Consider the following 13,799-nt stretch of genomic DNA (forward strand, 5'->3'; position numbering starts at 1 on the left):
TGGTAGGACACGCTGTGAGGCATGAAGGGATCATCAATTTAGTACTGGAGGGAAGTATGGAGGATAAAAATAGTAAAGGGAGACCAAGAGATGAATACAGTATGCAGATTCAGAAGGATGTAGGTTGCAGTAGTTATTCAAGATGAAGAGGCTCGCACAGGATACAGTATCATGTAGAGCTGCATCGAACCAGTCTCTGGACTGAAGACTACAACAACATATCTACAGTGTGCTCCACAACCTTTCTTCAGTTTCCTTATTGACACCTATTGCTGATTTACTAACTGACTTCCAAAGTCATCTTTGCCACCTCCAGAATTACTGATTTATCTTAAAAGGAATGTGGGAGCATATCTCTTCCCATACAGTACTAGCCTTGCTGGAATTATAAACTAACATTACCATTCCCACCACAGCATCGAGAATACCAATATATTAGTATCTAAATTCTCAAATGTCCTACTCATCAGTTTGGTGAAATGGTCATATGCCTGTGACCATTCCTACTACTAACTGTGTGCTGTACACTCTTAATCACTGTAAAGAATTCCTTCATCAAAAGGCAGATCCATATATGGGGTAACCATTGCTAAACTTGTTTTGTGCACCCTCTTGTGTCTATCAACTCCAAGAGAGTGTGAAGTGTATCAGCTAGATACATTTCATCAATAGGGGACTCCGTTGTGTTTTTCTGGCATTATAAGCATTGAGCCACCAGTAAGGGTAAATGTGAACAGACAGAAAGTGTAGGGGTTGTGCAACTAACACACAATACAGTATCTTGTTGCAGAGCTCTTCCTGGCATAACAGCTCTTGCTTCTCCATACAGATAACCTGTGTGGGATCTTGTTCTACATGATATAGCTATATTCTTCTAGACAACTGCCCTCAGACTATACAGCTGTGTGGTTGTCCATCTCTACTTTATAGCCCTTCCTCTTTCTCTGATTTATTAATTAGGTTCTTAGTCTCTTATGTCTTTTGTTCTTTCACTCTCCTCTGCATTTGTGCCATCTCTTATTGTCATTTCGTTTTTCTGATTCCTTTTCTCATGTTTCAGCCTTTTTCTTTACCTCTGTTTTTTTCTGTCATAATCACATGACACTGTTTGTTACATGCTACAGTGTTTTTTATTTTACTTTTTTAAAACCCTTCACTTGCAAGCTCACTGCCATTTCTGACTTATCAAGTTCTTTAATAATATCTGTTACTGTAATTTCACTTCTCTGATCTGTATTCTCTCACTTGAACTAGGATCCTAGGTACCACACATGACAGTTTTTGAATTACTCTTTGTCCTAAAGTCTCACCTCTCAATTCAGTCATAGAAAAACTGGGCTTTTAAAGTTGACAGTATTGTGGTCTTTTGTTCATGTTTACATCTTCTGCTGCTTGGTAAGTAAAGTTTTTTATGTTTAATTGTTTATAATCATGTTTTGTTGGAAATTATCTATTAAACATTGTATGTGGCTTTGGACTGGGAAAAAAGTAATACATCAAATACGAGCTAATAGAATATATTCAAAGAAAATATTTACTTTGACTTCCACTATTTCAGTTTTGTTTCAATTTTTTATTTTCTTTTGTTAATTTATATCTACAGATATTGCAGCAGGAGCTAGAACAAATTAAAGCCTCATGCTTGCTCAACAGTGAGAAACTTGATTACAACTACCTAATTCTAAAAAAACGAGTAGATGAAAATATCATACTGAAGTGCCAGCAGAAACGCCAGATTAACAAGTAAGAGTGTTTTTGGTACTACAGGTATCAAAATTGTTGGTAATTTTTAACTTTAATTAGTATTGTGCTCCTGTCATTATTTTTTAGATAGCTCTGTGTGTTATTTCAGTAATGAATGGAATTTTCATTATTGTTGCTATTTTCCTTCCAAGCTTACTTCTTTGTACATTTATTAATTTACTTATAACCAGATCATTATTGGATCATTATATGTTCCTTTTCATAAGAGTTTGTATCAGCATATTTTTGAAATGAATTCATGATTACTTGCAAGTATCATTTGCTTGTTTTATTGGTACAATTTTAGCTGTAAGCCATTTTCATGTGCTCTAGATGTAAATTGCTTGAGGCTTCTGTATATTGGTGGGTACAGATAATCATGGAATCATTTCAAGCAACAGTAGATTTATGACCAAAAGAAACATTAGTTCATAATTTACTGAATAATGGCTATTACTTGATTCTCTGTCTTTTCATAACCAATGTGGTTCAGTCCACCCTAATCCTGAGATGGTGAGCTGAACTGTCCATAGTACACATGTGAAATGTTCAGAGTTCTGATTTCCTATTCTGGAGTATTGCTGTACAGCGTGGGATATGCATCAGGTGGGACTGACAGATGACACTGAAAAAGTTCAAAGTAGGGTGACTCGTTTTGTATTACCACAAAATAGGGGAGATAGTGCCAAAGACAGGATGCATGAATTGGAGTGGGAATCATTAAAACAAAGGTGTTTTTCATTGCAACAGGATCTTCTCATGAAATTTCAATCACCAGTTTTCTCCTCCAATTGCGGAAACATTCTTTTGGCACCCACCTACATAGAGAGAAATGATCATCTCGATAAAATAAGAGAAACCTGGGCTCTCACAGAAAAAATTAAGTGCTTCTTTTTCCTGCAGACCATTCAAGAGTGGAATGGTAGAGAGAGAGCTTGAAAGTGGTTCATTGAACCCTATGCCAGGCACTTTATTGTGAATAGTAGAGTAATCACGTAGATGTAGATGAAGTATCTGTATTAGGATGTCATGCAACTAAGGATTTCTGTAAATCAACTGCAGACAAAAGTTTTCTGTTTCTTGGATTTTTTCTTAATTCATCCAAATACAAAGGCCAACTCACTCCACATCATAGCATTGTTGATCTTTGTTAGCAAAAATAATGAAGGAGGTAAGCATATACTTCGTTGTGAATAATTCCAACCTGGTTAATGTCAATTTATTAATTGATGTTAGTCTACTCTAGCTACAGTGTATATTGTATTGAGTATTGAGTGACAGTTGCCAGTAGGTTTTACATACAAAATGGCTCCATATGCTCTTTGGAATACATCACAAACCACATGAATTTTAGTGACTTTATTTTTTTGGTTTGACCTATACATCTCAGAATATGTGTCAAGGACAAATGATGAAGTTCAGAAACCATCTATGCTCCAAGTCTTAAGACAAAGTTTCTTCCCATACTAAACCTTGTGACATAGTTTCTTGACAAATCAGTTTGGCAATTTTCCAAAAAAAATCTAATGGGTTGTGAAATGTAGCCATTATCTGGAGACAGCTTCTCTCTGTGACTGTTTGAAGGTGGTGACATGTAGTATCTCATGAGAGTAAGATCAAATAATTTTATGTATCAATATCCCAATCTACTAACACTCACAAAACATATGACAATACTGTGAAAAGGATAGATTGCCACTCACAATAAAGAGACAATGAGTCACAGACAGGCACAATGAAAAGACTGCTATACATGTAAGCTTTTGACCAAAAGCCCTTCTTCTAAAAGAGAAAAACACATGTTCACACAGATCACACACGTATCACAACTGTCCCTGGCTAGACTATGGACAGCAACTGTGCCTGATGGGAGCAGTAACCTGGCATGGGATGAGAGGAAGAGGAATAAGGCTAGTGGTGGGCTAGGTGCTGGGCTACTTCAGGTAGCATGAGGAGATGTGGTGGTGACAGGGTAGGGCTGCTAGATGCAATCTGGTGGTTTGGGAGGGGGGTGAAGGAGGGGGGGGGGGGGTAAGGCAGTGGAAAAGGAGAGGAGAAAAGAAAGGGAAACAACAAGTGGGTGCATTTGACAAAATAGAAGGCTTTGTAGTGCTGGACTGTGAGTAGGGAAGGGTACAGGTACATGGAGGACAGGGATTAGCAAAGGTTGAGACCAGGGAGTTACAGGAGCATAGGATACATTGCAGGAAGAGTTCCCACCTGTGCAGTTCAGAAAAGTTGATTTCTGGGAGGAAGGATCTACATGGCACAAGCTGTGATGCAGTCATCGAAGTAAAACATCATTTTGGGCAGCTGTTCAGCAACTCGATGGTCCTGCTGACTCTTGTTCACAGTTTGTCAGAGGCCATTCATGTGCATAGACAGCTTTTTAGTTGTTCTGCACATGTAGAAAGCAACACAGTGGTTGCATCTAAGCTTTTACATCACATGGCTGCTTTCACATATAGGCCCACGTTTGATGGGATAGGAGATACCTTTGGACTGTGGTAGGTGGCAGTTGGAGGAAGATGAGAGAGATAAAGCACAGGAGATCTGTTTCTGATTAAGGTTGGGAGTGTAATTTCAGTCTGAAGGCCTCTTTGAGACCCTTGGTATATTCTGAGACAGCAATGGGCACACACATGGCACCATCCTATGCTAGCCTATTCTTAGCTGTCTTCAGCAATAATTCATAACCACCCAGGATCCCAAAGCCCTCACTTTGCTCAGATTCACTGATGACATCTTCAAGATTTGACAAAAGGTAAGGGCACTCTATCCGCATGCCTCCCGAATCTCAACAAATTCTCCCCTATTTCCTTCAGCTAGTCCTCCTAAATCCAACAAGTCACCTTCCTCAATGTTGACATTCATCTCAAGGATGGCTACATTTGTACCTCTGTCCATATCAAACTTATCAATCATCACTAATACCTCCACTTTGACAGCTGCCACCCACTCCATACCAAGAAGTTCCATATAGGCTAGCCACCTGTGGCTGTCACTTCTGTAGTGACAAGCAGTCCCTCTTGAAATATACCAATGATCTCATGATGCCTTCAAAGACCCACCCAACCTTGTACAAACGCCTCCACTGACCTTTTTCCCACTGCCTCACGTTACCTTTTCCCTTTTCTCTTCTCTCATTGCCCACAACAGTCCTTCACTGTCCAGGTCATGTACGGCCTACTCCCACCATTCATACCCCCCTCCTCCATGCCCATATGGGCATTCTCTCTCTCTCTCTCTCTCTCTCTCTCTCTCTCTCTCTCTCTCTCTCTCTCTCTCTCTCTCTCTCTATTTCTCCCCCTTTGCCTTTATACTACTCTTCCCTTCTCTCTCTGCTCCAATCTCCATCTCCATTTCAACTTTCTTCTATTTCCATCCCTTCCCTCTCTATCTCTTATATGTTCAGACCTCTTTTTTCTTCTGGGGTCATCTTGTTGAGTCATCTGTATTTCCCAACACTGCCTCACACTGTACAGTCACCTTCACCATGCTTCATGCTTCCTTTCCTACCTCCTCCCCTCATCTACCAGCCCAAGCAACACCTCCCAGAAATCCATCATAATAACTGTCACTGTGGCTACTGTAGTTTGCATTAGGTGTCTGAGTGGCTGTGCATGGCCTGTGTGTACTTTCTATTAGAAGAATTGCCACATCTCAAAAGTTATTGAATACTGTGTTCTGTTGTGTCAGTGCTCCAGCCATCAGTCTACTATAGGTGAGTGGTTGTTTTTCCCCTTACTTTATTTATTACTGACATATTTACTCGTAAGACCTTCTCAATGCTGTACACTTCAGAATTATCAAATTAGTTGTCCATTTGGAAAGAAAAAATCTTATTTGTTTAAATACATTTAGAGACATTGATCTTATCACAGATAATTCAGTACGATGATTTCCCATCATCATTACTGTATCAGAATGCAGATCTTAGAACAAAAAGTTAAAAGTATGTCAAAAGTTTCATAACATTGGAATGAAGTATTACAGATTCTGTTAATCATATATACTTGCAACACTAAACTTGGTGTAGCAGAAGTGTAGATGCTGGCCGAACTGAATCGGCACTGATCTTTTGAAGGTTACAGGTGCCTCTAGATATGTGTAATTGTTTGTGTTGTTTGGCAAACATTAAACTCGTTGCTACATAGTGGAATCAGTTTCAGAATATAAACTAAAATATGAAGGTAGTAATTGCAACAAATTAGTTAATTCTACAAAATAAAAGTATTCAATTGACAAACATAGTTAACATAAACAGAATATGAAGATAGTAAATAATTAGATAAAACATTGAAATTCTCAAACTGAGAGGTAGTTTCTATGGTCAATAGCTTCAAAATAATAATTGAAGACTTATTGAAACACTAACAACCTAAAAAATTGCTTCATATGCAGATAATAGAAAGTTAAAACATGTTCATAATGTAATATAAAACACATTTGCTTCTGTGTAGGGACACTGGTTGTAGTTGGTTAAACACAATAAAGTTCTAACTGTTGATTGTATATCTTCCACATATAATATAGACATATAATATAGACAATGAAACAGAGCAAGAATCTTTGGGTCAGATGTGGTGCTGTGATGGGGTGGCCCATGTGCCATTGACGGAGAGTGAGGCAGCATAGGGCGCCCCGTAGCATTTGATACACTGTTTGTTGTTCCCTCAGATGGGGACGGCAGGAAGGAGGGACATGGTGGCAGCTGCTTATTGTGTAGGCAGGTACTGAAACACTCCCCCAGGGATTGTATCAGTAATGTTTGCAGGGGTGGGCTTCAGTAACAAATAAACTAAGGTTTCCTACATCCAGTGGTCATCTCTAGTATCTTTACCCAATAGTTTACATGATTAGATAAATTGATACACTGATACATGATAACAATAATTGTTAATGAACATTAGACAATACAAACTTTATTTCAGTTAAAGAGTGTATTTCATTATGGTAGACCATGCCTGACATTACTCTTGTCGAAATTCACCCTCGGGCTGTGCCTCAGGGGGGAGCTGGTTGTGTTGACTTAAAGTGTTTACAATATCCTTTCTTATACAGGCACCAGAGAACAGCTCCTGCAACAATCAGGGTTGGAACAGTCAGGGCACTAGGCAGAGTAACTGTATACAATTGTTTCTGTGTCTGCCAGGTAGCTGTGTGAGCAACAGCTTGATCCAAGGCGATTTGGCCCTTTTTGAGAGCTAGTAATTCGTCAATTGACTGAAGTAATCGAGCATTGAACTCACTGGGTAGCCTGGGTACACTATCGGGTGAAGGTAGTACCATGGGTACCTCAGGTAAATAAAGTGAAAGGGGTCCGAGGCTCAAATTTTTCACTTGTGTTAGTTGTGCTGACAGTTTGACAGTAGGTGTTATTAAATCACAAGTGGACATGTTGAACAGTAATCCACTGTTTTCTAGTGCGAAACGATACGTCTGAGACACGAAAATATGGTTGTAGCATATTAAAGCAACTGCAGATGTTTGAGGTACAAAATATAATAAACTATCCCCTACTGGTTTAAACCAAGGCTCACGCAAGGTTGATAACATACGACGATGAGGGGTGGGGGTTGTTTCCTCTAAAAACAAGGCCCTCTCACTGTCCTTAGTTCCAGTATGAATGGATAAGTTTGAACACATATAGTAATTAGTGTGAAGGCACTGATGGAGGTCAGTCAGCTGCATGACAGGATGTATTTGGCGATCTTTGCTAATAGCTAAGATATCATTAGTTTTCCAAGTCACTTGCTTTCATAGGGCAACCCAAGTAACCGGAAAGGTGTGTAATCAGTAGCATTCAAACTCGCAGTTGGCGCATGTGATGGGTAGAGAAATCTGTGCGCACAGTCCTTGAGAAGTTCGTACAAGATGTACTGTAGCTGCCGCATAATAATGGGGTAGTGAAGATTCCCATACGGGGTAAAGCATTTGCATTGGCGACGCCAGATGAAATGAAACATTAGCCAGAGTTTGCAGGAACATTTTTGCAGGCATTCACGTAGGGCTAAGCTTATGCTGTAGTCGTAGCAGAGTAATAGCATGGAAAGTGTTAATACGTAACTGAATGGCATGGGTGTTGTATAGTAAGATCGTTATCTCCAAAGTGTAGGTCACATTAGTTATGGTATGATGTAAAATCTCAAGGTCTCGTTGGATAACATTCCTGAATGTTTCGTACCGGTGTACAAGGTCAGTTGCCACGACACGAATTTGCCTAGTAGCAGCTAATAAACTGTCTTCAATATGGGTGAGGCTTAATTGCTGGTGGACCAGTACATCCTGATTTTGGTTAGTAGTAAAAATTACTTAGCAAAGGGTTTGGTCCCAGCAGTTAGTGTCAGCATGGTCAGGGGTACCAAAGATGGTTTTGAGTATTGCACCTCCGGCATTGAACCTGGCTCTCTTAACCTGAGTTAGGGGCACAGTGTTGAAGATGCTTCGTAGTTGTTCTTGAGTGTTTAGCAGTGCTTGTTTTAAATCCCACAGAGTGCGTAAGGTGGAAGTCTGCCCTAAATGTTCAAGTAAAGGTTCACAGGCCAATAGGCAATTGATAAGTTGTTGTAAAGCTAGCTCTTCTTCCTTAATGGAGGTTAGTTGTATATCGGCATGTATTACCACTTTATGGGGGGTGTATAGCAAGTTGTTCAAATGTTCAAACTTGATGCCTGATGATGGATGATTATTAAAGGGTGGGACACTGACAGCTCCATTAAAAAGAATCAATAAAGCACAGCATTTCATGGTGTAATGTCTGGTCGATATTCTCCTGGTAGTTATTCAACAACTCCAATAGATTATGAGTGACACCGCCGAAGTTGCCGATGAAAGGACAGAGTGTAGTGGTGTCCTGCATTCAGAAGAGAGAGAAGGTGTGAGAATATCTCTAGGTGACTATATGTAGTACTGATGACAAAATATATCACAGCAGTGCATAATAGTGTTTGGTTAATATTTACCATCCATCGGAGTTGGAGAGTAGTATGTTCCGATGAGGCGGATGCAACTTCACTGTTAATACTGAACTGGCCAGTAAGTGAGCGGTCATGGGTCTTTATACAACAGCAAGTAGCCAAAAGAGGGTTGTTAGCATTGCTGACAAGTACCTATAGTCAGCGATCTTGTGTAGAAGACTGACATGGCAATTTCACAATCTGACTGAGTGAATTAGTCAGCGGAATAAGCCCGCGGCTATGTAAGAAGTGGGACTGAAAGGGGATCAGCAGTGCCTACATGTTATTTGTGTGTTTTTTGTTTTATATGTAGATATTTATGGGTCTTCAGACAGAATATTGGTGTGGTATCAATGAGAGTCAATCTGTTGAGGTGAAAGGTTTCTTAGCCGCTAGATGCAGATAAACAGTTAAGCGTGTTGATGGAAGCACTTAACCATGCGATAAAGTACATGATTGCTTGTTTCCTTTACAGAGAAGGTTACACACAGGTATAGAGAATGGTGGTAATTACATTTTGTAAGTGATAACAATTTTCAGAAAATTCTGTAGGCCCTTTATCTACGGAGTTTTTATTTCCGGGGTGACTGTTCAGATTGCTGCAGCTACCCTAGACAACACATTGTGCACTATGTTGAAAAGCATGTTCTGCGTGAACTGTAACAGGTTTTTCCCGGTGAGAAGTATTTAAAAAATAATTCTCTCCAAATAAAGTGAGTAGATGCAAAAGTGATAACCAGATAGAGGGTTTAACCACCAGAAATGCAAACAAAACAAGTGCAGCTGAACCCTTTTAATACATCTCCTGTAGTAGAGTTTATACTCTCCCTTTCAGGGTATACATATCATGTGGATGAGGTGTCTGTGAATGTTTAAGGAATGTTGTGCGGGTGTTCATGAAGTGATAACATGTAGTTCATACACTATGTCACACAATATGTGGCTATTCTTCGCTATGGGTTGCCAAAGCGAGGTGGAACTTCATCATCATAGAAGTACCAGAGGTAATGAGAGGAAAAACTGATGATAGCAGCCACGAAAGATATTCTGGTGTATAAGGTTGCGATTGCCAGATGGGTTGAGTAGTAACTAACTTGAAGGCGGACTTGCTACTGCTGTTATTGAGTGGTTGAGATTTGTGGATTAAGCAAACCATGGCATATTTACGTGGATAACAAAATGTTTACCGGCATCAGGTAAAAGTTAGGCAGAACATGGCAGAAAAGGATGAAATAGCAAGCATTTGCAGAGAGATAGTTATGTGAGAAGTATTGGCAACAACCAAGGACTACACTTGTTATGATATCAAGGCATTAAGCAATTAACAGCATGATTGAAATGGTTACTACACCCCAATTGCTTCAGGCAAATTGGGAACAGCAACTTAACAAGACAGATACTTCAGCTCTTTACTCCTATGAAAACTTGAGATTCGCTGACGTGACTGTTGGAGAAGAAATGTGCCAACACCTGGCATAATACTCGGGTTCTAAGAAGGCAGCAAAATAATGCAGTATGTAATGACTGTGAAGCAAGAAAATGTGGATCAACATTGTAATAATGTATAGCACTTTAAACCTCAGCCACTTATTGCCATTCTGTGGATAAAGATTCTGAGAGGTGAACCGTATCCTAACAGTAAAGTTTACCGGTTACAATACGTACGCGTGTGGCTGCTGATCAGGCAGCTCGTGCCCGCACACACACATGTGTTGCGTGCTGCACTGCTTCACAGTAGTACATATGGGGAATAAAACTTCCTTCTTACATGACCGAGTATTGGCATACTTAGTTTAGTGAGTTACACTGAGAGATAATTTATGTTGGCACTAACAACTGTGTGGTGGCTCTTCCAAGAACGTATCCTATCATTGCTACGACGCAAATTACGCGTCACACTTGTGTTTAGTGTCACGGAAACTCACGAGCAGCAAGGAAAAGTGAAAATGAGAACACAATGATTGTATTATGTCCTTTAAAGGAGGGACAAAGCTCTCCTTAGGAACAACCAAGTAATGCCCATGGTTATGTCTTTAAAAATTTCCAATGCAGGTTTTCGCCTACTGTTGAAGGACACTGATTTTTTGCTTAGCTAGATAGCAGAGACACAATTCTCACTTCACAATAGATCATCAGAGAATAGCTTAAACATGGACACTGCAACAAGGGAGGAGTGACACCTCGATGAGAAAAATGGCTGGAAAGACGGATAGGACCAGTATTGTTGGAGTAATTTACAGTACCACTGCATACTCATTAACAAAAGAAGAAAGACAGGATAGATCCGAGGGCTCAGCAGTAGAGTAAGCAATAAAAGGGGAGGGCTTCAAAAATTAACTGCAATCACAGGCAACTGCAAATATCCACCGATTTGGCAGCACGGATACCAGCATGTCGTGTGTTGTCAGTATCGTGAAAAAACCAAGCCAACGAAATAGTGGTTCCTATTACACATTGTCCATTGTGAGTGTGAATCTGTCTCTCTCGCGGAACTAGCCAGTTGTGATTCAGGCCAACTCAGCAGGCGTTCCTTTACCCTTGGCCAATCACTACGTAGTGCTTGGGGCCATTCCTGAGTAGTTCCCATAATTTACTGAGTCCAACATATCAATCTGACACGTCAGTGACTGTGTCAGATAGTCTTCCATCACAGTGGTGGCAGTGAAACATTCCCCCAGACTAACAGGTGTATTAGTTTTTATCATGGAGCCGCTCCTTGTTATGCAAGGTAGCAGAATGACCAGCATGGCTTAGGTGCTATTTGATTCATAAAGGAAAGATAACAATAAGCAACTATCCCTTAATACAGTGAGGGGACGGGGATGGTTGAGACATGGCCCCGTGTTCCTTGCGTATACAAGCTGAAGGTATACATCATAAAATGACAAAAAAAAAAAAAAAAAAAAAAAAAAAAAAAAATGCACACATACAACATAATAAATTGACATGAGGCATAATACAATATGCAGCACAATAAAATAGTACAAAACAATAAAACAAAACACACAGCATAAATTAGCTTATGACTTAGATTAGTGAGCAAGCATTGCAAAGCAACTGGAAGCCAGTATAGTCGTCTCAGGACTAATAAATGTGCAATCTGCTATGAGTTGGCATTAAGACATTTAATTCCGGACGAATTACATTACTTGAAAGGAGACTGTCATGATCCATGGCTATGAATCCATTGCTGGGTGTGTGAAAACATTACTTGTAATGCAAGGTTGTGTGATCGGTACAAAGTGTGTAGATGACGGTAATAGCAAATAGGAGCGAATGGGACTGTGGTGATGTGAGTCAAATGTAATTCATTGAGATGTTAGATTGTAATAAAATCGTGACAGTGAAATGATGAGATTCTCTCACTTGTTTGGTACCACCTATAACCCCTGACACACTCTCTAATAAATGGTTCTTTCTTTAAATCCACTTACTCTGTTATGGTAAAGTATGCATACCCTATTGAGCTTGACTTAAAGTATAGACTTGCATGAGTAATTATGCAGACCAGCTGTCATTAACTCTGCCTCTATCTTGTCAGTAGGTGTATGTCATGCCCTATCCTCTTGCTATCATGTATCTCCCTAATCCTGGAGACTTACCTGAGCACATACTGTATCACCACGCGACATCTCAAAAATCCATGACTTACCTGTGGCGTCTGCTCGTGAGGCGCTGTTGCCATCAGTAAGACATAATTTTATAGATGTGTCATATGTAAACAATGAATAATTCTCTGAGTTAGCCTTCTATAATGCTCACTTGTATGAAAATTAATAGTGTTCTATTCTTCATTAGCTCATGAAAATGATTATTTGCATTGTAGAAGAAATCAAATGTATATATGCGAGACGTATTTACACTAGTAGTGCAGAACCCATTTCATGGCGTATCACGGCAGTTGTGTATCCTGTAATTCTCTTACGTGCTTGTTGAATGCCATAGGCTGCATTTCAGACAGCATAAGAGTGTGAATTAGTTGCAAGGCTGTAGATAAGGTAGGAATAATTTCATTTACTAGTGTGTTTTATGTAATTTGCATTTGGTTAGGTATAAGATACTTCGTGTAGTAGTGTAATTCATCTACTAGGATGTGTGTGGTTCATTAGATGATGCAACAAATGACAAAATGTGGTGCAGTGATTCATTCGACGTAGGGTGTACTGGTGTGTGGCTGTGCGTGCATCTGCGTATCTAATGGAATGCGCTGCTCTGGCGCCTCCAGCAGGGACGCTCTATCAGGCAGCTGTGCACTTTTTCGTACGCTTAGTTATGTTTTGTTTTTGTCTGTGATGGCATGGCCTGTTATTTGTCACTATGTGGGTGAATGACTTTAGTACACTAGTGTTTGACTATGCCAAACTAGTGAAGTTGCGACACTCAATACTTCAACTCTAACTACGATTCTGATTCTATTCTTCTTAAAGAAGTGCTCTCTATCGGACAATTCCAAGCCCAGCTCCCTTCCATACATATCCAGGTTGGACACAGAAATGCACATCATAGTGGCCAGCTACACTAAGTTATGTATATCTGCTAATTCCTGAATATGTATGGCAAAGGAGTACTCCCCAAGATGCCCAAGAGTGACACTACTTCCTTTAACTTGCAACCGCGAATATCAATAGTCTCTTTAATGGTGGAACATGAAAACTTTTAATCCCTGTTTTCCAAGATAGTGGAAAAATATTATTGGGTGCTATATGAACTGAGATGCATTACATTAGAAATGATTGTGTCCTCTACCAATTATGTAGTAGTGCCAGTATACATCAGCGCATAGACAACGATCTTCCTATGTGAACTTGGACTAAATAAGTTACTTTTTCATCACAAAGTATTGAAGAATTTACATTGATGATTCACTTGGTTTGTAACCTGGGAAAAGTATTCACTAGCTTCTACTAGGCAATCAATAAAATTTCCTCTTAAAAGATAGCATTTTCGTTGTGTACGTCGGCAGACATAATTATGAAAAAGTGTACTTTGTTTGAGCATTAGACAAAATGATTTGTGGTTAATAGTTATTGCAGCAAAATTCAAAAGGGAAGTTACCAGTACTATCGTATGGAGGATGAATAGCATAAATACTACAAG

At 39.6% G+C, this 13,799-nt stretch overlaps 1 protein-coding gene across 4 annotated transcripts in view; it reads left to right on the plus strand.

Moving 5' to 3' along the window:
- The window catches only part of LOC126336898 (dynein regulatory complex protein 1), a 380,293-nt gene that overhangs the window by 161,586 nt on the left and 204,908 nt on the right, over nucleotides 1-13,799 (plus strand). For all 4 annotated transcript variants that reach the window (XM_050001020.1, XM_050001019.1, XM_050001023.1 and 1 more), the window contains one exon: nucleotides 1,604-1,743. In XM_050001020.1, coding sequence (XP_049856977.1) covers nucleotides 1,604-1,743 — 140 coding nt within the window. The remainder of the gene's footprint in view (nucleotides 1-1,603; nucleotides 1,744-13,799) is intronic.

The sequence above is a fragment of the Schistocerca gregaria genome, chromosome 2, assembly GCF_023897955.1.
Source record: "Schistocerca gregaria isolate iqSchGreg1 chromosome 2, iqSchGreg1.2, whole genome shotgun sequence".
NCBI lineage: Eukaryota > Metazoa > Arthropoda > Insecta > Orthoptera > Acrididae > Schistocerca > Schistocerca gregaria.